At 38.6% G+C, this 23,026-nt stretch overlaps 1 protein-coding gene and 1 long non-coding RNA gene across 6 annotated transcripts in view; one reads left to right on the forward strand and one right to left on the reverse strand.

The window, feature by feature from the left end:
* The window catches only part of Rap1gds1 (Rap1 GTPase-GDP dissociation stimulator 1), a 575,856-nt gene that overhangs the window by 40,767 nt on the left and 512,063 nt on the right, over window positions 1–23,026 (forward strand). For 4 of the 5 annotated variants that reach the window (XM_050121753.1, XM_050121755.1, XM_050121752.1 and 1 more), the window contains exons 3-4: window positions 7,963–8,085; window positions 10,717–10,842. In XM_050121753.1, the coding sequence (XP_049977710.1) occupies window positions 7,963–8,085; window positions 10,717–10,842 (249 nt within the window). Of the gene's footprint in view, window positions 1–7,962; window positions 8,147–10,716; window positions 10,843–23,026 lie in introns of those variants that run through there. The other variant, XM_050121756.1, reaches the window with a different exon arrangement.
* The window catches only part of LOC126488352 (uncharacterized), a 124,491-nt gene that overhangs the window by 26,352 nt on the left and 75,113 nt on the right, over window positions 1–23,026 (reverse strand). The window lies entirely within an intron of this gene.

Raw genomic sequence — 23,026 nt, forward strand, 5'->3', positions numbered from 1 at the left:
CAACTTTATATACAAAACAATCTGTAATTGATTTTTACTGAGAATTATCCTGACCTACTTTTCAATACTTACTGTTAAATCCCAAAATGAGGTTCCAAAAGACAGGGTGATTTTTTTTTTTTTAAAGTGGGAACATATGGACTCAGCATCTAGATTTTAGCACACAGTGTTCTTTGAGGTGAATTTATTTTAGATGCTTGTAATTTTCTCTTCCCATAGTTGAATGTTCCATATCTTTCCATTATACTAAAGGAGCAAACAGAATATTTTCCTTTGACTCATAATAACTTACTCATGGAGTGATTATCTTTCCTTTGTGCTGTGTATATGTGGGAAGGAGAGGATAAAAGCAAGGCAGTTTTCTACAGTGATTTCTGAAGGCTTTAGAATATTTTTGCATATGTTTGCACTTGAAAAAAAATATGATCTAAGACCCGATCACTGTAATGCAATCTAATTCAGTGCAACTTCTGTTCTTGACTTCAGAATCCTTCATGAGCTTGCTAGTATATGCAAGGCCCTAGGCACCGAGGGGGGAAAAAATTGATTAGAGAATTTCTAAAGTATGATAATTTCTTTATGAGTTCAGTGAGAAATAATTACATGATTATAGCGACATCAATAAAGGTAGCTCATTTACTTGATTTTTATTACTCCCTCCTGTAACAATTTATATATTACTCTATTCAAGTATATGTCAGTATGTATTCATTATTTTGTGTTCCTTTTTCATTTCTTTAATTGTAAATACTCAAGGGCATGGATACAGTTCTTTTTATATACCACTAATTGTGTACCACAATAGAGTGGTTGGTAATTACCTTAGAGAAATCGGTAGTCTCAATAGATAAGTAATATTTATTTATTGTTTATTGAAACAATTCTCAGTACATAGCCTTTGCTGACTGGAACTCTGCTATCTAGGCCCAGGCTGGACTCAAATTCTCTACCTTCCTGCCTTGGCCTCTAGTTTGCTGAGATTACAGTTGTGTGTCACTATGCTCTGCTCAAGATAATTCATTTCATTTGTTTTGTTTTTTAGACAAGGTCTCACGTGTTCCAGGCTGGCCTAGAACGCGTTATGTAGCCAAAGATGACCTTGAGCTTCCCGTTCTTGTGCCTCCACTTCTAGAGGGATGGGATTATAAGCACGTTGCTACCATACCCTGTTTCTGCAGTGCTGGGGAACAAACCCAGGGCCTCCTGCATGCTAGGCAAACATTCTGCCAACTGAGGTTGGATTTTTGTTGTTTTCTTGCTTTTGAGATAGGGTATTTATTATGTAGCTCTGGCTGACCTGTAACTCACTAAATAGATTGTGCTAACCTTAAACTCACAGAAATCTGCCTTCCTCTGCCTCCCTTGTGTTGGAAAGCTTAAGCATTATTTATATCAAAACAGAAAGTTTGACTCAAGAACAATGGCAATGGGTTTTTGATCCTACTGCACGTACTGGCTTTGTGGGAGCCTAGGCAGTTTGGATGCTCACCTTACTAGACCTGGATGGAGGTGGGTGGTCCTGGGACTTCCCACAGGGCAGGGAACTCTGATTGCTCTCCGGGCTGATGAGGGAGGGGGACTTGACTAGGGGAGGGGGAAGAAAATGGGAGGCATTGGCGGGGAGGAAGCAGAAATCTTAAATAAATAAATAAACCAGAAAGTTTGAATTTCAGTAGACATATATTCAAAAGAAAGGTACTATAGAAATGAAAATATGTATAGGAAGAAGTAAAAAGCAGAGTTTTGATAACCTTAGTCCCTAGATTTTATCTTCCTTCTGTCCCATACCAGACAGCTCCTGACATGAGACAGAAATTCTGAATTTTTCTTTTAACACCATGCTTGGATTTAGAGGAGAGCCACCATCCAACTCCAAAGCCAGCTTTGATTTTAAGTGAGTTGCAACTGCCATTATACTGAAAAGTAGGAAGATGTGTATGTTTATGTAGTGAAATTTTACCCTGCTAAGTGTATTGGTATCATAAATCAGATTTCTCTTTGTTTAGTGACTCTTCCTGGATAGCTGTCTTTTCTTCTTTAGGCATCTAGAAGTCCAAGGTGTCTCTACTTTTCTGAGATGGGTATTTTCCTGCAAAGACAAAAACAGAATTTTGCCCCAACCCTTATGAAGTTTCCTTATAACATATAGGATTGTCGCCTCTGTGGATGAGCTGTCATTTCTGTTTATCAGAAGGTTTCTCTTTTGCAAATCGAATCTTGATTTGTTTTGATGGTATCTATAGCTTTTCTTTTTCTGTGGAAACAAGATCAAAGCCCTTCTCCAACGTAGCACATCTCCTGGTTTCTATTCTGAGGTCAAGACATCCTTGAAATCCTTGATTTATAATTCAGAAGTTTTTTCTATTGTCCAGTGTCTCTCTATAGCTGTTGCTCCTTTCTCATTAAGAAATTAAAACATTAAGAAAATTCAGGGTTAATAAAGCATTATGCAATCTATTTCTGGATGTCTTTTTCATCCCTTTCTATTTGTTTAACATATCCTTTATAGTTCAGTTTGATCTTTCTGTAACTGCATGACCTGTAGGATTTTTGGTACACAGTAATATGCTCTATATTATAATAAGCAAAAACATCTTTCATTTTCATAGAAACATATGCTGGAACATTGACTGTATTTGTGCCATAACTTACAGTAAATGTGTGATTATTGAATCAGCCTTTTCTGAACTCACAAAGCAGTTGCCCATTGAAAACCTGAGTAGGAGTTTCCTGATGATAATGGGTTGCCTCATTTGTCTCCTTTTGCTCTACACTCATTGGTCTATTGTAGGTCTTTGCTGTATCTTCTACATAATCCAGAAGTTTGATTGTCCATCACTTTATATTAAGGCAGACTTTGCTGATCCTGAGCTCACCTATTCTGGTTGCTGGGGTGGGATGCCCTCTTTATATTGTGAATATGTTTTATTGCCATTGGTTAATAAAGAAGTGCTTTGGCCTATAGCAGGGCAGAATATTGCTAGGTGGGAAAGACAATGCAGAGAGAAAGAAGGCGGAGTCGAGGGAGATGCAAACAGCTGCCAGAGAAGCAAATAGAACTTGGTTCATTTAAGTTGTGAGAACTAGTTAATAATAAGCCTGAGTCAATAGGCCAAACAGTATGCAATTAATATTAAGCCTCTGAGTGACTGTTTTAAAAGAGGCTTTGGGACCAGGTGGGATGAGAAACCTCCAGCTACAGGTTGCCATCGCTGCCCGGCTTGTTTGAACGTTTTGGAGACCTGAATCCAGTCCCAGTGCTTAGCAGCAAGTGTTTAATCTACTGAGCAGTCTCCCCAGCCCTTTATTGAGTGTTTTGTTTTTAATTTTATCTTTTGAAAACCATTGTTCATTTCATTCATAGATGTATTGATTTGGCTGTTTCATTTCTTGGTTAGTTTTACAAGTTCTTTGTATATTTTACATATTAACAGTCTGTTGTATGTGTAGTGAGCAAAATTTTCTGTGGGATCAGAACCAAGCAGGTCCCTCAAGGACTCAACCTCCAGGGATGCCCAAGGCTGTCTGTAAACCTTAATGACTATCATGGATGGGTGGGTGTTGAGGGTACCATGGGTGCAACAGGTCAAGGACCCTCCTCCTAGCTCTGCTCTCAAACTGGGCCAACCAGTGTTTTCTGTGTCTGTCCTACCCGCTACCACCTATAGCACGAATTCTAATCGGTGTTAATAATAAAAACCCAGATTCAGTTGTAAAGGTTAATGCTGAAGATCAGAGAAGCAGAGCGCCAGCCGCTAGAGAGTTCTTTTACCTCTACCAGTGTTCAGACTGAAGGGGCGATCCTGACCTCAGACTGCTCTGAACTTCTGCTTCCTTTGTCCTCATATGCCTTTCTCTGCCCAGCCATATCACGCCAGTCTGCACCTCCCTAGTGCTGGGATTAAAGGTGTGGGATCCCAAGTGTTGTGATTATCCAAAGGTGGGCTCTGTTTCTCTTTTAGACAGTTCAATTTTGTGTAACCCAGAGTGGCCTTGAACTCCCTCTGCCCCTGTCTCCCAATTCCTGGGATTAAAGTTGTGTGCCTCTAGTGGCTTATCTCTGCACTCTGTTCTTCAGGCAAGCTTAAAATACAAATAAAATACCACTACACCCACCCCATCCCCAACTCTGCTTGCCTCTGTCCCTCCTAAACCACACCATGGCTGAGGACCCAGACATCACCCCTTACATATAGCATCCTTGTTTACATCTTAAGTGATAAGAACATTTATCTTTTTTTAACTTTTCTCAAAATTATAGTAATATCAATGTTTAGTGATTTATCTTAAAAAACAAAGTTTTCTGTGTTCCTTGTGATTTTTTTTTTTTTTTTGGTTTCCCCTGGAAACAGGAGTAAATATCTCTCATCACTGACTTATCGTAGTATGTGATACTATTTCCTTCAGTTCTTGAATTACTCCTTTTGGATACCTAGATTCTTGGGAAGCAGAATATAATCTTGTTAAGCTCACTATAAATATTGCTAAATTGAGAACTTTAAGGAGTCCTGCAGATGGCAGATTTCTGTAGCTTTGTTTACTTCCTATTTTCCTCCAGAGTATCTGACGGTAGAGTGCAGATGGATCTTTATCTGGAAATGCTTCTTTGCTGTTAGTATAGCCAATCGCCGTGAGTCTGGAATGAGGAAATCCACTTTTCTCATGGACCGTTTCTTCAGGAACTCCTTTCCCCTCTGAGCTAGGCAGTATAGTTCTGGACCCTGCTTTCCCACTGTTGTTAGCACAGTTTCTCACGGTGTTTACTTACAGATAAATGCCTTTTGTCGTTTTACCCTACCGCTGCCAATCTTCAGTAGTCTTTTTTGTTTAACCTAATTAGTGATAATTTTACAGGGTCAGCACTAACAGTGATGATTTCCAACTGCAGCTTCGACCACAGCTTATGTTACCCCTAGGATGGAAATAATAAGGCTGTGTCAAGTTATCTGCTATAGTTTATAGAGCGAGTCTCACAGCTTAATCATTTAGTAAAACCCGTTTCTATAGTTAAATAAGTGGGTCTTTTTTGTTCTATTACTTCTTCATACTTTCTTCCATGAGAAAGAGAATCCACTCTGCATAGTACTTGGTTACATAGGATAATAGTGTGCACACTATTTCCAAATTCTTGATTTCTTTCTCATCCATCTATCCTGCCACTTACTTGGGCCGTGGTTGTGGGAGGTTGTGTCACAGCGAGAGGCTTGCACTGTTTAGTCGTGTCTTTCCCATGCCCCGACACTCAGCTCTGGTACTCAAATAATCTTTACGTTAGAGTTAAAATGAACCATGCGTGGGTAACGTGCAGTCAACATTTGCCTCCATGCACTTGTGCCTGGGCATCCAGTCTGGATGCTGTCAGAGGCCAGATTCCTGCTGTCAGCCTGGCTTGAACAGATGGTGGGCTAGGCCCCCGGGGCTGCCTGACCCTGTGTTTTCAGCTGTAGATCCTCTAGCAGTTGTCAGAAGACAGGGCATTGCAACATGGTAAAATCACTTCACCGCTCTCTGGCTTGGTGGAGGGTGTGTGGGTGTGTGTGTGTGTGTGTCTGTGTGTGTCTGTGTGTGTCTGTGTGTGTCTGTGTGTGTCTGTGTGTGTCTGTCAGGTTTCCTGGTGGTACCTGAAAACTTACACTCTTGTTGGAGATGCAAAATGAAAGCATATACTGGAAGACTTGTGCTCCTTTAACTCAGAATCCCGGGTACGTGAGGAACACATGAAATAGCAGTTTCTAATTTTTTGACCCAAACCTTTGATTAAAAATAATATTTGATAGGAACTGCAGGTATAGCTTAATAGTAGAGTCTTTGCATGGGAAAAGCTCTGGGTTTGGGTTCCATGTAGCAAAAGCAGAACGTGTGTTTGTGTACATGTGCACATGTACAGTCATATTAACACATACATAATTTAACCCAAAACATAAAATGCCTTGTGGATTAGTATGTGCATTTTTAATTCTTTTGTTGTTCTGACTGATAATCCTTATTTCTCTGTCCAGAATAAAGTTTTAGAGCTCCCTGATAGATCGGAACCTACAGTTTGAAAAACACTATTTAGGGACTGGTAAGGTCGCTCAGTGGGTAAAGGTGCTTGCCACCAAGCTTGATGACCTAGCTTTAATCCCTGAAACTCTAAAGGGGGAAAGAGGACTGACCTCCAGTAAATTCACCTCTGATCTCCACACACACACTGATGCAAGAGTGAACATATACATACGCACATAAAAATTAGTAAAAGTGTCTTGAAAGCCAAAAAAAAACCCCACCCCACTAATGTTAAGTGTTAGCAATAATGAAATATATTTTTGTGTACTTTCATGAGTTATTTGAGTAAAATGGTTTTCCTACTCCACTTTTCATGTCACCTGGCTTTTATGAAATTCTTGTATTTTCTATTACTTATCTGTTCAAAGATCTGCAGGAAAAGACATTATAGTCAACCTTTATTTGGCAATTTTAATCATTTCTCATCAGATATAATATTTAGGGGATTTTTTTTATTTCTGTCATCTAGATAACTATTGCCTTTTGGTTTAATAGATTATTTCAATGGTTGGTACATGAAGGAGCTTGTTTTTGCTTTTGTTTCTCTAATGTTTCTCTTTTTAATTCTATGTGTCTTTCGCATATTGTATTTTGATCCCATTCATTCCCTGTGCCTTTGAATCTGCTTTCTGCTTTCACCCCCTACAAACAAAACAAAATTCAAGAGAAAGGAAGAAAATAAAATGAAAAAAAAAGGGGACAAAATTAAAATGTGTCATTATAAAAGCTACAGTGCCACTCAACAAGCCACGCCCTGCACCCCCTTGTCCCTGCATCTCTGCTTGCAAGTATTGCAAAGAGTCATTGGTCTGGCTCAAGGCCCCTGTTCTCTACTGCACAGTCCACGCTGGGCCCCCACTAGGAATCTTCATGGTCGTCCCGCTGCTGTTCAGAGTTGTGGAGATCCTGCAGCTTTGGGTCTGCGGGTCAGGTCCCTTCGCATGCTCCAGCAGATCATACACGGGGTGGATGTTGGGACAGGGCATGTCATAACCCTGAGTCTGGGCCTGGCTGTAGGGTTGACCCACAAGATGGGCAATGAAGACCGCTCGCCCACGGTCACAGTTTCGGGGCTGACCCACCCACACCTGCTTACAAGGTTGGCTTTGTTGTGCTGCCCTGCAGAGGTGTGGGCCTGCTCTCTCGAGCGCTGCAGCTGATGGGGGTCAGGGATGGCTCTCCCGCTCTTATGACCACAGGGACAGTTCTCCCACTGCCTCCAGCATTAATAGGCGGGAGAGGGGAGTATTTCTCCCCGTCCCAGGTTGCCAGCCATAAGACAGATGGGTAATGGGGACAGCTTTTCCATGGTCACAATTTCGGGGTCTTTAGGGAAAGCAGCCAGGAGCGTTTGAATCTCTGTATCACCTTGCCGAGTTTTGAACATCATGGAGATTATTTCCTATTTCTTAATAGTGATTCTAATGAATTTTATTAGAAATGTGGTCATCATATGGAAGTATGTGATCTTAGCTATCGTTCAGTACATAAAAATTATATGAGGTATAGGTTTTACTCATAATTGCTATTTTCAAGTTACTATACCTTTATAGGGAACCATAAAAAATACATAAAATTATATTAGCATAGCTCTAATAATTTACAGAGATGTAGAAAAAAAGCATTCCTGTTCCAAATTGATACCTTTGAAACTAACACTCAAACTAAGACCGAGTAAGAAAGCTCCCATTGTAGTCTGACTAGAGGCAGACAAAATGGTGCTGTGGTGAGTTCTGAAGATAAAAGCAGGGTACAAACAGCGCGTACAGCAGAGGCCATTCATGTAAATGGTTTGAGGTATAGCAAACCAGCTTTTATTATGGATAAGGAAAGTTCTTGAGTAATTTATTTTCGTCTAAATAGTTCATGTTTGCATTACAGAATTTCATGGAAGCCCCCCCCCTCTTTCTCTTTCAGACACAGAAACAAGTGAAAAAATACAAGGAAGTGGAATACTCGAGTTATTTGCAAATCTGTTGACGCCACAGTCTTCCTGCACAGCCAAAGTAGCCAACATCATAGCAGAAGTAGCCAAAAACGGTGAGGTTTTCATCCAGAGTTTTCTGCTCGGAACATCTTCAGTTTTACACCTTGCCTGCCAGTATGTTTTACTGTGTTTTGATTTCATAGAGTAGACTTTTTCTACTTCTTCTTTCTTTGACTTTATGTTACTATTGTAGATGACTCTTGCCGTTATTTTCTTTATATGTTTGCACTTATTCAGAGTAGAATAAAGGGAAGCTACTATTTGTCTCCATTGTTCTCCTATCCTTTCTTAGATTAGGTCTGAGAGATTTGTGTCACTTGCTTGTCTATCTCAGGGAGCTGGGTTTTCTGCTCTGTTGGTTGCTGGTGTACCCACAGAGCGTACTGCTTTCTCCCCCGCCCTTCAGTTTTGCATGTTTTCAGCTGACAATTATTTATGTTTTCAGTTCTCTACTGAAAGCCCTTTGGGGAAGAAAAATGATAATATAAATTATATAATACTCAATTGTGTGAATATATATATGTATATGTATGTGTGTATATATATATATATATATACATACAGATTCCTTGGAAGAAATATTCCAGGAGCATTTTACATAATTTTAATTTAGTCAGTTTTGGCAAACACCAAACAAATAAGTAAAGCAACCTTTAAGCATAAGGGAGACTCTCATAGTTATAATAATATTTAGTATGTTTCAGTTGGACAGAATTTGGTATTATGCCTTTTATTCTAATATGTTTTTTTTTCTGATTTCATTTGAGTAATTACCATGCTAATTGATTTTGCAAAGAACTATTGTTTGAGCTGGGAAAACAATGTACATTTATGTAAGTTACCAAAATGGAACTGGCACAAAACACTTCCCTTATTTAAAGCTCATCAGAATGCCTTTCAAGTGTCAGTGAGCTTCTGTATTGGTAAATCACATTTGATTGTCTACTGAAAACTGGTTCTCTATGATTTATATGCCATCATCTAAGATACTGACCTGGCTTGAAAATGGAACCTCCCAGGATGCTATTTGTTAACTTAACCTCTTTTTATACAAAGCAGCTTGGGTTTTTAAGATAAGTAATTTATTTTTAATCTCATCAGAGTCCCAGTGTAGATTTTGAGAATTCAGAAGACAGGCTTCATTTTTGATCATAAGCCCTCTTTTTTTTATATATATATAACATGCATTCTGTATACTCATGGTAGTTCTGCTAGCAGAGGTTTCCTCTAAGGTGCCATGGAGGCTGCTGGCTGAGTCCTAAAGACAGAGCAGAATGCTGAGCGTCACACTCTCAGTCAGGCTAATGAAAGGTGTATTCCTCTACTAGTGAGAATAATGGGCATATTTGCATGTTTATTGCTCAATAACCTCATTGTTTTCTTCTTTTAAATAAAAATCCATATTTTACTCTTAAGTTTCATATTTAAACAATATTCAATGAAATTATCTCAGCTGTTGTAAGCTAGGTATAGCTCGGTGAAAAAGAAATGGACACCTGTCTTTAATTGATTGCATGTTAATTTAACAGTTGAAATCTATAGATATTTCTGAAATAAGCATCAGTGTGAAAGGAAGCCCATGAGAAAGTTCATGGGTATCTATAACATAACTCCTTTTTCTTAGGATATTCTGCATTATTAAAACTGTTGATGAAAAATTTAGAGGTTAGCTTTTGAAGTAGAACAGTAATCTCAACTGTGGGAGTTTAAATTGCAGGAAGAGATGCAGTAGGCATGAAACCCTTCAGGCGGAGGGTCTGCCTCTGTCACAGCTATCAAAAAGGGTAATGTTTTGAGAATTTTTCCAATTAAGAAAAAGAGAAAGATTGTTTAGGAGGATACACATGGGCTCTTCGGAACCAAAACAAACTGCGGAGCGGACCCTCTTGAAAGTGGGAGTGAAATGTTGGTCATTTGTTAGTAAGGTGTTTTACCGTGAAGAACCAGCTCCTTGTTCATCAGCACATTCTGATAGCGAGTCAGGTCTGAAAGGTTAACACGAATACCGGCTTTGGGAGAATTTTCATCAACTGCCTTTCTTTACTGTAGTGGAGTCACTGAGAGTCAGTAGAGAACAGTAAACTATAAAGATAAGGGAAAAACAGATTTGAATGACAAAAAAAGCACAATTTTTGCTGGCTAGACCTGTGAATGTGTGCATGTAAAAAGAGCAGAGATGAATGACCTGTAAAATGGGGGTGAATAAGAATGGAGATGAGGGATTCAGGGTTCCTCTAGGCCTTAGCAATTGAAAACCTTTAAAAATGACTCACTGGATCATTTGTTTTTAACTTTGAACTTTGAGAGCGCCTAGAGTAATAATTGGACTGTTTGATAGCTTGGTTTATAGCCTATCTGTCCTTTCATTATCACATTCTCTGGAAGAACACGCCCACCACCACGTGAGAGCTTTAGCTGTGATAAAAATTAATTAAAGACACTATTGGTTTGTGGCGGAGACTGCCAACAGTGGATTATACAACACTGTTCATTTTTGTGCACTTATTTGTTTCCTTCATCGGGTGTATAATGGTGCTGTAGCCGTGGACTTTTGAACAGAAATGTGCTCTTCAAATAGTTTGCTTTGAATATTTCAATAGTATGTGTTTATTTTTATTATGGGAGGTGATGTATGTAAAATACGTATCTTTCACAGTCTAATTAAGTGTGTCTCTCCTTTTCAGAATTTATGCGAATCCCATGTGTAGATGCCGGCTTGATTTCACCACTGGTGCAGCTGTTAAATAGCAAAGACCAGGAAGTGCTGCTTCAGACGGGCAGGGCGCTAGGAAACGTATGCTACGACAGCCGTAAGTGTTAAGACCGTGGGAAGACGGCTGTCACTTTTCTTTAATAATTATGATTTTTCAGATTAGTTTCACTTTGTTGTTAGGACTGACTTTTCTAGATGGGCCAGTAATCTTTGGCTCTGCTTATCTTGCAGAACTGATAGAAAGTTGGGTCATCATATTCTTAACTATGACATTGTAGGAAGTAAATTACCCTCTTTTCACAGGATTTTCACAGGAGGTATTTCCTAAGTAAAATACATTACTAAAACGGAAACCTTTAAGTTTAGCAAAAAACCCATTTACACATCTTTAAATTAGGCCTTACGAAGTAGTATTATCTAAAATGAAAATACTTAAAAAAGTTTTTAATTTCTAAGTCTGTCCAAATAAAGTTTAATGAATCGCCATTCAGTAAAACCATTCATAAAAACCATCATCTCAAAAGCTAGATTGGCCCCACTGCATTTGCATTGGCTCCATTCCAGTTTGTTACGTCATCGCCATCCTTACCACCTCCTGGAACACGGTTCTAGACAGAGTTAGCAAGAATCTGTGTGCCGAGTTACCGCAAGCAACCGCAGTTTCTACTTCTCGTCTCACATACGCAGACATCTTCTGAGTTTAAAGCTGGATGTGGTGACAGAGGCAGGAGGTTCATGAGTTCAAGGCCAACCTGATCTATACAGCAAGCACTTACCTCAACAGACAAAACCAGAGACTTTCAGTATATTAAAATTAACTAGGCATATTTCAGTTTTCCGTAGATTTTTATTTTCTGAAACAGAAAAACAAATACTTATTCAAATTCATACCACCTAAAAATTCAGTTACATTTCTACAGCTGGCGTAATTTTGCCACATTTTCCCTGTTGAGTCCATTCCTCAAGTGAGTTAGTTGTATTTTACTGTGAACACTAAATATTTGGCTTTTTAAAATATATAACAGAGTGCTATAAAATGTGATTTATATCTATGAAGCAGATAGAGTGAGAGTATATACACATTTATTGCAGAACAGAAAGAAACCCTAGTTATTAGCTGTAATTGTTCTGTAGCATTAGCCCCGTTATTCGCGTTCATATTGCTCTTTATTGTGTGTGATGATGTCCAGGACATCTTAAAGTCAAGTTTAGCTTCCATTTTCCAATCCTTGATGATGCATATGAAGTTACGTGTGTTCTGCTCTGTTCTTATTCTCTGTATCTTAAGGTATTAGCATCATTTACAAAACGCTAGTTCTTCGTGTTTGTAATTTTGCATCGTGTGTGTGTGTGTGTGCGTGTTTGTGCGTGTTTGTGTGTGTGTGGTTTTTATTTGGCACCATATAGGTTGTGATCTCAGCTCTCAAATTTATTCATTTAAATAGAAATTATTTCATCCATACTTAGGAAGACAAGCTGCACACAGTGGCAGCTACAGGATGGTTTATGCACGTGCAGAGGGCTGTGTATCGGGGTTTGCATTCCTGCTCTTGTGTGTGTGCTGAAGAATTTAAAGCTTCCAAAAGTATTCTGAAATTATTCAGCTTAATTATTCTTGAATAATTTTTTCCTTCAAACATGGGAGTTAATTCCTATTGTGACTCTTGTCCTGGAGTTTCACTTTGTAGAAGATGCTCTGGCATCTCTCGCCTGGTTCTGCTATGGCTTCTATGCACACACAGTCATTTATTTCCTGTGAATTCTAAAGAACCTTGAAGTCAGGGTGGAAAATGTCAAAATACTAAGGCTGTAGTCTGATGGAACTGGAGTTCACTGTGATAGTATATACAGTCTGTTCCTTTGTAGGGCATTTTACTGGCATGCTTCGGGCTGTGACATTAATGTTTTTCATTTATGTAGAAACATTTGTAACTACTTCATCCTTTGAGGACTTTAGTGGAAATTAAATCGATAACTGAATATTGTGACTGCTCAGCGATAACTGAATATTGTGACTGCTCAGCATTGGCTAAGAAAAATGAAGGTGGCCGTCTTCCAAAATAAACATAAATGATTTAGTACTGTAAATCATGTGACAATGTATTCGTTGTACTGTGTTCGCCTACCTTTTAGGACTACTTTCAAATTCTTTTATTTTAAATTAAAATTATGTCAGCTTCTTAGTGCTTCCTCCAGAATTATTCTAGAAAAACTAGAGTTTACACTTAAATTCTAAGTTATGAGAGTATAATTCAATACTATTTAATTATTTGTGAATTTATTTGAAATGCAGTGATTTTTTAATTTGTGATAATTAGAATTTTAAGAAACCTGAAAGGGTTCCCCCCAAAAAATTATTTTACCTAACTAATCATTCCCCCTTTATCAAGAAAATGATACTTCTTTTTGAGAGAGAACAGAAAATATTACATATTAGTAAGTTTCAGAGATATGCTTCTTTAAAATACAGCATATTTTAAAGTTAACAAATTTAACCTGTCAGACCAATTAGGTGAGTTGTATTAGGTGCTCCAGATGAATATGTTTTTAGTATTCAGGGCGGTAGTAGGTGTGCAGTAGACGGGAAACCAGCATTTACAGAGGTTACTGTAAGCAACTCACTGTTGGAGAAAGATTGAGAGATCTGTGAGTGTGTGTGTGATAGACATTTGCTAACATAACTTAGCTAACAGTTTATTTGAAAGAAATAACCATAAAATTCATGGAACTAACAAAGAAGTAGGTCAGGCTTCAGATTTAGTCCCAGCCTTGTCAGTTCCCGTTATAGGTGCTCTCCTTAAATGGAAGGAAACGTCCTTATGTAACCCCACACCAGGAAGCAGCCGACACGTCTAACAAACGGATGAAGGGCTGTGTTGTTGATGGACCTTCTGAATCCATCTCCCTTTTGTATGTGGAGGTGGGGGAAAAAAAACCACCAATTGGGAACATTTCTCACTTAAAATTGTTGAGATTGTTCCTTCCATATAGCCTCCAAGGCATTTCATTATAGATTCTTTTTTCAAAGCATCCACATACACTTTTGATGCAAGCAACATTTTAAAATTTGTGTGCCAGAGTAACCATTTTTGAGAAGTTTGACATCTTTTAAAGAAAACAGAAAAATTATATTTCAGTTCAGAAGGAGATCAGCAAAGCTGTGTGCGTTTTAGAACCTGCTCAGGAATGCTGTTTTAAACAGAATAGTAGTAGTATAATTCAGAAATGTGTGCACAGCCCCTTCAAGACTAATATTTAAAATCTAAGAGAACGATTACCTTACTTGGATTTTTTTGTAGCATTCCTTATTTCTATTGCTTCTTTACATTTATATAGAACTACAAATATTTAAAATTTCTGATGTGATTGTATATTCCTACAGCGCTCAAGGTCCACAGTAATGTCTCATCTGCATTTGTCATTCCCAGGGATACATTGGTTATTGGAGACTTGAGTTGCTGTTTGTTGATATTATTGCTTGAGTTCAGGAAGTAGCATTTGATATGCTAGTTAAAAGATATGACTAGGGGCTAGCAGAAATTGATTACATAAAATTAAATATATATCCTTTTAATATAAAGAGCAAGATTAACACATTAATCAAAATTTAAAATTAAATATGCTATATAGTAATAAAACAGTACTTGCTGTTATATAATCCTATTGTTAGAATGTTAAGCATATTTAAGAGTCTTACATGATGTACGGCCTCACTAACACAGAAAATTATAGTCCTACTTCCTGAATGAATGAAATAGCCAAAATGAGTTAGAATTCAGGCTTGCCAAAGGCAGTGTTTGCAAAATGAAATAAATACTGCTTATTTAATAAACTTCAAGTATACCAAAAAATTAGTCAAATACACACATGTACCCATTTGTATGTTAATGATTCTTAATGTGTTACATGACTGATTGATGTGTAGATAGGGGCGTGTAACATACATATAAATGTGCAGAGGTAGACTTTAGGTGTTTTTCTCTACAGGGATCCTGATTACCTTGAGACAGTTTTTCTTCCTGAACCAAAATCTTGCTGTTTGGACTAGGCTTGTTAGGCAGTGAGCTGCCTGCATCCAGCTGTCTCCATCCCACAATGCCAGAGTCGCAGGCACCTGTAGCCATGCTCTGCTTTTTCAGTGGGCCTTGGGGATTGGCAGTCAGGACCTCTTGCTTACTAGGCCATCTCCCCTGCCCCACTGTTATATTATCTTTATATACGGACCAAATAATCTCATTTTAACTGCAAATGCAGAGAAATAATAATAGGTAGAAATGTTTTATTCTGAAAGTTGGTTAGATGAATATAGGGTAGAAATGCTTTGAAATTATGCAGGTAATCAATATTTACACCAGCTCTGTCAAATAGAGTTATTTATGCTGGCCCTTGGAAATATTTATGTCCGTGATCAATTAGATTATTTGTTGCTGGGAGCCAGCCTCAGCTCGGGTTCCAGGTCTTGAGGCAGGAAATGGGAGCTGGTGGAAGGAAAACTTCTGACCACCAAGTGGATTGTACTCAAGTGGTCCTGAGTAGCTCAAGCCATTTTTATTTATATTTAAACAGAGTTTTGTTTTTTTTAACCAGGGTTATATGAACAGTTTTATTATTGGCTTCTATTTTTTACTTTAAGGAATATATCATGATCATTATGAAAGCCCCCATTGTTCTTTTTATGCTTCCCAATACCCGTTCTCACCCCCTGCAGACCCTAGATAACCCTAGATAAGTCTAGATAAAGAGTTCGGGATCTTTGCTGGCTTAACTAAATATCAAGCCAAACACATCCTGCTCTTGTAACACTTACCTCAGCTGGCAGCTACTTGCTGTTACAAAGTTAAAAGTAATAGAGGAGGGCACAGTGCTTTAAAGATAGCATTATTCAAACCCAGACAATTCTTTCATGTCTGTAAGATACATTTTTATACAGTTCCCTTTTCTACAAGAGGGCCCCATGTCCCAATCTCTCTGTAAAGGCAGACTCTGAGGAAGCACTTTTTTCTCATCTCACTTGCTCCGGAAACCCGTTGAGCAGGTACCATCATATGCTGATCCGAAACTAGACAGCACTGTTCCCCACAATTTGGTTACAATGTTGTTAGAGGGTTTTGTTGCCTTTTCGTCTTCTTCAGTGTTTACTTTTAGAAGAAATAGAACTATCAGCTAGTAGCATACAAATAAGATTCTTCAACTTTAATCAGTCTGTCTTATCTTAAAACTCAACTTACTATCAAAGTATGTCATTTATAGAAGAATAGATAACATTTGCAGTGAAACTTTTAGATTTTTATTAGGACTGTTTTTACATGACATACTTCATAAAGATGTCCTGTGTGGATTTCAGTAGATGCTATCTTATAGTTCTTTTAAGCTCTAGAAAACATGGATGAAAAAGAGCCATGCTGTAAATATGATAGAGAAAAAAATAACATATACTTAGTATGTTCTCTAATCAGCCTCAAGGTGTCTACTTTTGCTCATGTTGAGTATTTCCCACAGTGAGGATGAGAGAGAGCATGAGTCCCATTGTTTTTAAATAGTTCCAATAGTGCATTCTAGGTAAGGAGAATTATTTAAAAATGATACATAAGTATACAAAAGTTTAATATGCCCCTAGAAGGCAGATAAAGTAAATAGATATATTAAAGGGCAATTTAGTAAATGACACAGCTGAAATTATATATCTGATTTCACTTGTTTCATGAATTAAATAGGATTTATAATTAGTTGTAGTGGGACATAACCTTTGCGCTCAGCACTTCTGATCAAAGAAGATCTTTGAGTTCAAGGCCAGCCTGGTCTATAAAGCAAGTTCCAGGAGAGCCAGGACTACACAGAGAGGCACTGTCTCACCTTCCATCTCCAAATAAGGTTCATATATGAATTAGAACATATATTATAAACTATTATGCAAAGCAAATATATACTGTTATAATTATTGCTAAGCAATAATGCAACCTAATATAGTATATGCATTGACATATACTGTGTATTTACAATAAAGATATAAATGTCAGGAAGCTTACAAAGAAAGGCAAAGGAAAACCCTGTAGAAAGCAGGAATACACTTGATATGTGAGCATTAATTAAACACGAGCCTCTTGGCAGCCACAGGGAACAAAAATTTGGCTCATATGATTCTTACCCTAAAGAGGAATTTTATAATTCTGAACCAGACCCCTTGAGTCAAATCGCTAGCAGGGAGTTACTAGGTTAATCCCATGTGCACTTAGTAAGCACATGTAAAAATGCTGGCTGGTTAACGTTAGTCTGGTTCCTGATGAGGGTCTGCAGAGTCTGCTCATGTGCCCCATCTAATGGCTCTGTGTCACCTTGACAGAGTCCAGGAAATAATACTGTGTGCTTAGTGGGATCAGTTCTATTTGAGAAACATAGCCCAGATATGTTGAGTTCTGGTGGTTACCTCAATTATGTAACTTAAAACTTTGACTTGTTTTCTACTGGTTTAGCTTTAAGGTACTTTGTGTGATATGTCCAGATTGAAGTCTCTAGGCAGCAGAAAAAAAAAAAACAAGTTTGCCTTTGTGTATTACATCCATTGCCTGTTTGCTAAAAAAATCTAATTTGCATTAAAAATGAGTACCAAAAACATTGTAATAACTTTATCACACAAATCTACACAGATAAATGACGTAGATCTGTGTGTGTACACACTACACTAAATGTAATAAAGTCTAAATGTAGAATCCTTAGATTTTTACCAGTGTTGATTTCCTGATAGGAATGTTATACCTGAATCATGTGATATCCCCCCGGGACACAGGAAGAAGTATTCTACAAGAACATGCTGTGGTTTGGGGGCATTGGAATGATTGTTTTTCATTTGCGTGAGTGTGTACATACGTGCATGTGTGTGTGTGTGTGTGTGTGTGTGTGTGTGTGTGTGTGTGTGTCTGTATTTCTGGTAGCTTCCTGTGAGTCTCTACATACTTATATAAAAAGCTTAAAACTGCCCCATGTCCAGGAAATATGCATACTCTCCTGTTCTATGACCAATATTCTTGTTTCTTGGAATGGAAGCTAGTGTTCTCTCTCTCTCTCTCCTCCCCCCTCCATCCCCGTTATTTTAAGGTATAACCAGAATTAAAACAAAACAAGCCCTCAGTGTATCTGCAGCTGATTTTTCCCTTTCACAGCATCACGCAGTGTGATGGGACGGGATATGGGACAGGTTTAGGGAGCTGTTTCTCAGGCCAGCTGTTATGCGGCAGATAAATTTTAATGTGAAGGGAGAGACTAGGGCATTGAACATTTGGTCAGTTCCTGATTAGGATTGTACCAGGTTTAAATAGTATTAAATATTTCAGTAACTGTTTCGTTACACTCTGAAATTCCTGGTCATTAAAATGGTGAGAAACACAAGCTGAGAAAATTTTTACTGTTAACAAACATATCAGAATAAACAAGGTGTTTGTCCATGCTTGATTAAACTCCAGGTAGCACTGTTATAAAAAGCAGCATGTTAGCAAAGACGGGAAGTAAGATGTTTTTGAGCAAGTGTTTGTAGTTTCACAGATGTGACAGTGGGACTGACCTGGTGAAAGTTCTGCCTATGACAAAAATCGATGATTGGGGTGGGGGAAGCCAATATGAAACCACGTATGTTCTTCGCTCTTGCTGTTTTTGAGCCTTGGATGCCAGGTTGCTTTCTTGTGCCAGAGTGAAAATGTCTGATGGTTATTAGCTTGACTTCTCCTGCAAGATTTAGGTGATGTAGGGAAGTCGCTTTCTAAAGCCCTAGGAAAAGGAGTTTGTGTTTTTGCTCTTTTTACCACTTTCATTTTACCTGCTAAAGCTGAAGTCTCAACTTAAATACAGATTTCCAATTAATACATACTGTCCTCTGTTGTTATAAATAATGTCATTTTGTAAGTCATCTGTTTATGTGAAGAATTTTTTTTAGAAAACTAATATGAGGCTTGCAGTGTTCAGAGTGAGTATTAATCCCAGTAGGCACAGCTTTGATGTACCCACCGGAAGCCCTGCTGTGACCTCATTTTAAACTACATCTGCAGTACCAGAGCTTAGGGGCACGAGTTTACCTCTTTTCTTCTTGTCCTGATCTGGTATTATATGCATAAATACATGAAAACTTTGATATATCCCTACATAAAGGCATCACTTTAATCTGAATATAATATGCCACAAAATGCAAGTTTTTGCTTTTCATGTGAGTATTTAATAATGATCATCATGGTTTTATCCTCATGATTCATTTTTATAATTCCACTAATGGAATATTTATAACTTTTGCTTTTGTATCTAGTTTTTAATGGATGCTACCTGTACCTGGAACATGGGGAAAAAACTGCTTTTTGAATTTGAAAAATGATGTTAATATGTTTGGTAGTTTTTCTTTATTTGAAAGCTTAAACAGAAATTTGAGCATGCCTTTCGCACTAAAAATTCAGTGTTTGGCAGTTTTCTTCCCTAGTAGAATTCATAAATATCTTTGACATGTCTTTAAAAACAATATAGGTATGTCTATTATGGACTCAGGAAAATATAGTTTCCCTTGTATTTGGTGAAATTAAATAGTAGTATATGTTGTAAGAGGGGTAGAAAAAATATCCTTCATAAGCATACAGCTCACAACGGCAGAGTCTGTGGTTCACAGAACTGACACCTCTCTGAGTGATTTAGCTCATTGACTGCCGGCGTCTTCAAGTATGAAAGACACCCTTTTTTTTTTTTTAAACAACACTAGTGTTCTCCCTTCTTCTTTTGAGGATATTAATCACATAATAAAGATTATACTTGAAAAATTATGGGTTGAGAAAATACATTTATACTGTGGAAGTATGAAATCTAGAATTTGGTTGTGGGGGATGAGATGGGTTGTCTCTATAAGGTAGCCCAGGCTGGCTTCAAGCCCAACATCTTCCTGCCTCAGCCCCCTCCTCCACACTGGGGCTACAGATGTGCAGCCACTGCGGACTGGACTTCCTCTGTGGGAGGATGCTTCTTTGTCATTTATAGGACATTCATCTAAAGTCCAGCTGAGGGTTAGTCACCCCTCACAACCATTAGAATCACAGCACCAGAAAACTCAAGAAGACAGAGCCTGTTGAAGCTTCCTGTTTTTCCTCAGCCTCCTATAAACAGAGAAAAATTAATCCCCACTGAGTCAGATTGAAATCAGAAGCACCGTCACCAAAGACACATGTGTAGAGTGGCCTCTGGGTGGAGCTGTGACTCCCGGAGGGTGGAGCACCGGTTTGCCCGTGCTGAAAGGGCAGAACTTGCTTTCTTCCTCTGGGCTTTCTTGTTACTCCTGCTTGTTCTCATTTTTTTCTCTGCTGAGAATCATGATTTCTGTGGCTCTTATTGGCACACGGAGGAGGAATAGGTGTTCTCCTCAGATCTGTGTTACTATAATTTTAAAGTGCTGGCTGCAAGAAGCTGAGGGTAAGAAACCATATATTTACACTCCCAGGTCTCAGTTTGTCATTGAGGGAAATCAGGCCTGAAACTCAGGCAGGAGGTTGAAACATAAACCAGAGGAATATTGCTTGCTGACTCCCTCCAGGTCCATACTTAGCTAGATTTCTCACACAGCCCAGGACTACCCGCTCAATGAAAGGAATAGTATACAGTGAGCTGGGCCATCCTGCATCAGACATGTCCACAGGCCAGTTGATCTGTGTGGGCCCTTTGAGGCTATGTCAGGTTAACAGTTAAGACTGACCAGGACACAGGTCAACAGTAGCGCACACATTTCAGATACTTTTTAATTAGATGGGATCCATAGAATGACGTGAACCGTGAGGAACCAGTAATGGGAGTAAAGCTACCTAGGATTCCTGCTTTTATAGTGCAGACTTCTGGAGAGATGGCTCAGCTGATGATGGCTCTTGCTGCTCCTGTATGGGGTAAGGATTCAGTTACCAGCACCCACACGGCAGCTCACAGTAGTCCAACTTCAGTTCCAGGGCATCTGGCACCCTCATTTGGCACACACATGGTGAATGTTATAAAACACACACATATAAAAAACAAATAAATCTTTATAATTTTATGTGTCAGCTTACTGCGCCACAGACTAAACTGATATTTGGTCACTGTCCTATAGGTAGTTAGGAGCTGGTGCATAGAGTAGCCCCTTCCCCTTATTCATTCATGCTGTTGAAGCCCCCATAGAAAAAACAAAAACACTGACCCTCCCAGGAAAGTGAGGGGATACCTCCCGCAGAATATACTGCTTAGAAATTGGTCTTTCAGAACTTAACTTATTCCTAATATTTTATTTTAAGCATCCAAACATTTATATAATATATATTGATGATATCCTCCCATAAAACAAGTAGAACAATCTTTTTAAAAAATAGAGAGATTTTCGACATGGTCTAACTAATCCCTGCCAAATATTGCAGATACAGAGACTGAATCGTGAGAGTTCAGTGTTCAGGATCAGCAACTCCATTAGTGATAACATTGACTTAACAACCATGTCTCTGGTCCACTGTCTCTGTAAGTACTGTATTTGTAGAAGTTGTTATGGACATAATAAATACTCTGTCATTAAATAAGTACACCTAAGCCTCTGCCTGAACCCTCCAAATGAAAATATAGGAATATGTATGTCCTGAAAATTTTTCTAAAAGTTAATCTTAAAAGAGCATTTGTTCAAACTGTTATAAATTACAAAAATAAATACTACGCAATTGAATGAAGAAGAAAAATCGTATGAGGAAGGAAAACATTTTTAAAAAGCTTCCTTTAAAACTATGTATATAGGCATGCTTACTTAGCTTTATTTGATCCTTTGTCCTTGACATTTTCTCTCAATATAGAAGTATGTGTAAACATTGTTTGCTTTATTGAAGAAACAAAGGATGTTTTGATTTAATAAAATTCTTAGTAATAATTAAAGTAGTTCAGATAAAAATTTGATGGTTTAACTGTTACTAGTGCAGTAAAAAAAAAAAAAGTAGGTATACCTCTCAAATTTTCAGATGGATAACTATGACTATATAGGCATAGACGATGAAAACTGGAATTACATCACCCTTATAACTGCCCTGGGTGTTGTCTTCCTTTCCAGGATGAGGAGTAAGAATGAAGGCATTTCTACAGCTCTTACTTAATTTTTATAACTGAATAATACTTCAGCCTTGGTCAGCCTTAATGAATACTGTTTATCCCCCTTTCAGTTTGCCCCAACCTATTGGCCTGACAGAAGTGAAGATGGTTCATTTTATTTCTGACAACTGTTTTTTCTCATATTTAAAGTGAAATGAAAATGAGCTGGACACAGCAATATCTTCTAACATGCCAGTAAGAAACCAAAAGATAGTTTGATCTGGACGGGTTAAGAAACATCATTGAGGGAGGCAGGTAGGCTAACTAACCCTCACTCAGCTCCTGTAAATCCAGTTCCCCAGGCTCATCCCCAACACTGCAGCACACCAGCAGTGGCCTTCCTTCCCTACCCCCAGCCCCTATCACAACTTCCCTCCTAACTTCCTTGCCCCCCCTCCCCGCATACTGTTTTATCCCAGCCCCAAACATAAGCAGCCACTCCCTAGGGAACCCACAGGTCACTCTGACCAAGGAAGCAAGTAAGCTAACTGCAGATCTTCACCTCTTCTTTATTCCTCAAATCCAGTTCCCATTCGAATCCCCAGCTCTGTAGGAGACCTTCTGCTGTGGCCCTTTCTCAATCTCTGTCCCCACTCCCAGGGGACTAAGCAGATCCTGGTGAAACACCTTCTTTTCTTACTCCTGTGGACCCCTGAAGTTCCCTTCCTCCTAGCCCATCCCCATTCCTAAGTGTCACCACCCAATACCTAGAACCACATTTTACCAGGAGCCCCCAGTGGACACACCTATCCGGACCCCAGAAGAATCACTACCAAGCACCTTATAACCACCACCCCCTCCTAAGAACCAGAGAGGGCAACAAAAAAACAAGGAAAAAGAACACACACCCCAACAAAGATAAGACCAAATAGCTTGTTGCCAAGACTGTAGGTGCTCTCCGTAAACTGACAGAGAGGCCTCATTACTGAAGATAGCACTTCAACATCTTATTGAAAGTGTAGCAGTCAAGTTAGTGCCTACCTAGAGCCTTCACCCTGTGTTCCGGCGTCTTTGGTACAGGAAGGTATTCTGCTAGGTAATATTAAAAAAAAAAAAAAAAAAAAAGCAAATACCAATCCAGCCACAAGCTGTTTGTGTCCTGCCAGGAAGGTATGCCAGCGCAATGATGGTACAAAGCTTGTGGAAGTGACCAACTAGTGTCTGACTCCAGATGGAAC

This window comes from Alexandromys fortis, unplaced genomic scaffold (assembly GCF_014885135.2).
Source record: "Alexandromys fortis isolate MF-2015 unplaced genomic scaffold, M_Fortis_MF-2015_v1.1 scaffold_196, whole genome shotgun sequence".
Taxonomy (NCBI): Eukaryota; Metazoa; Chordata; class Mammalia; order Rodentia; family Cricetidae; genus Alexandromys; species Alexandromys fortis.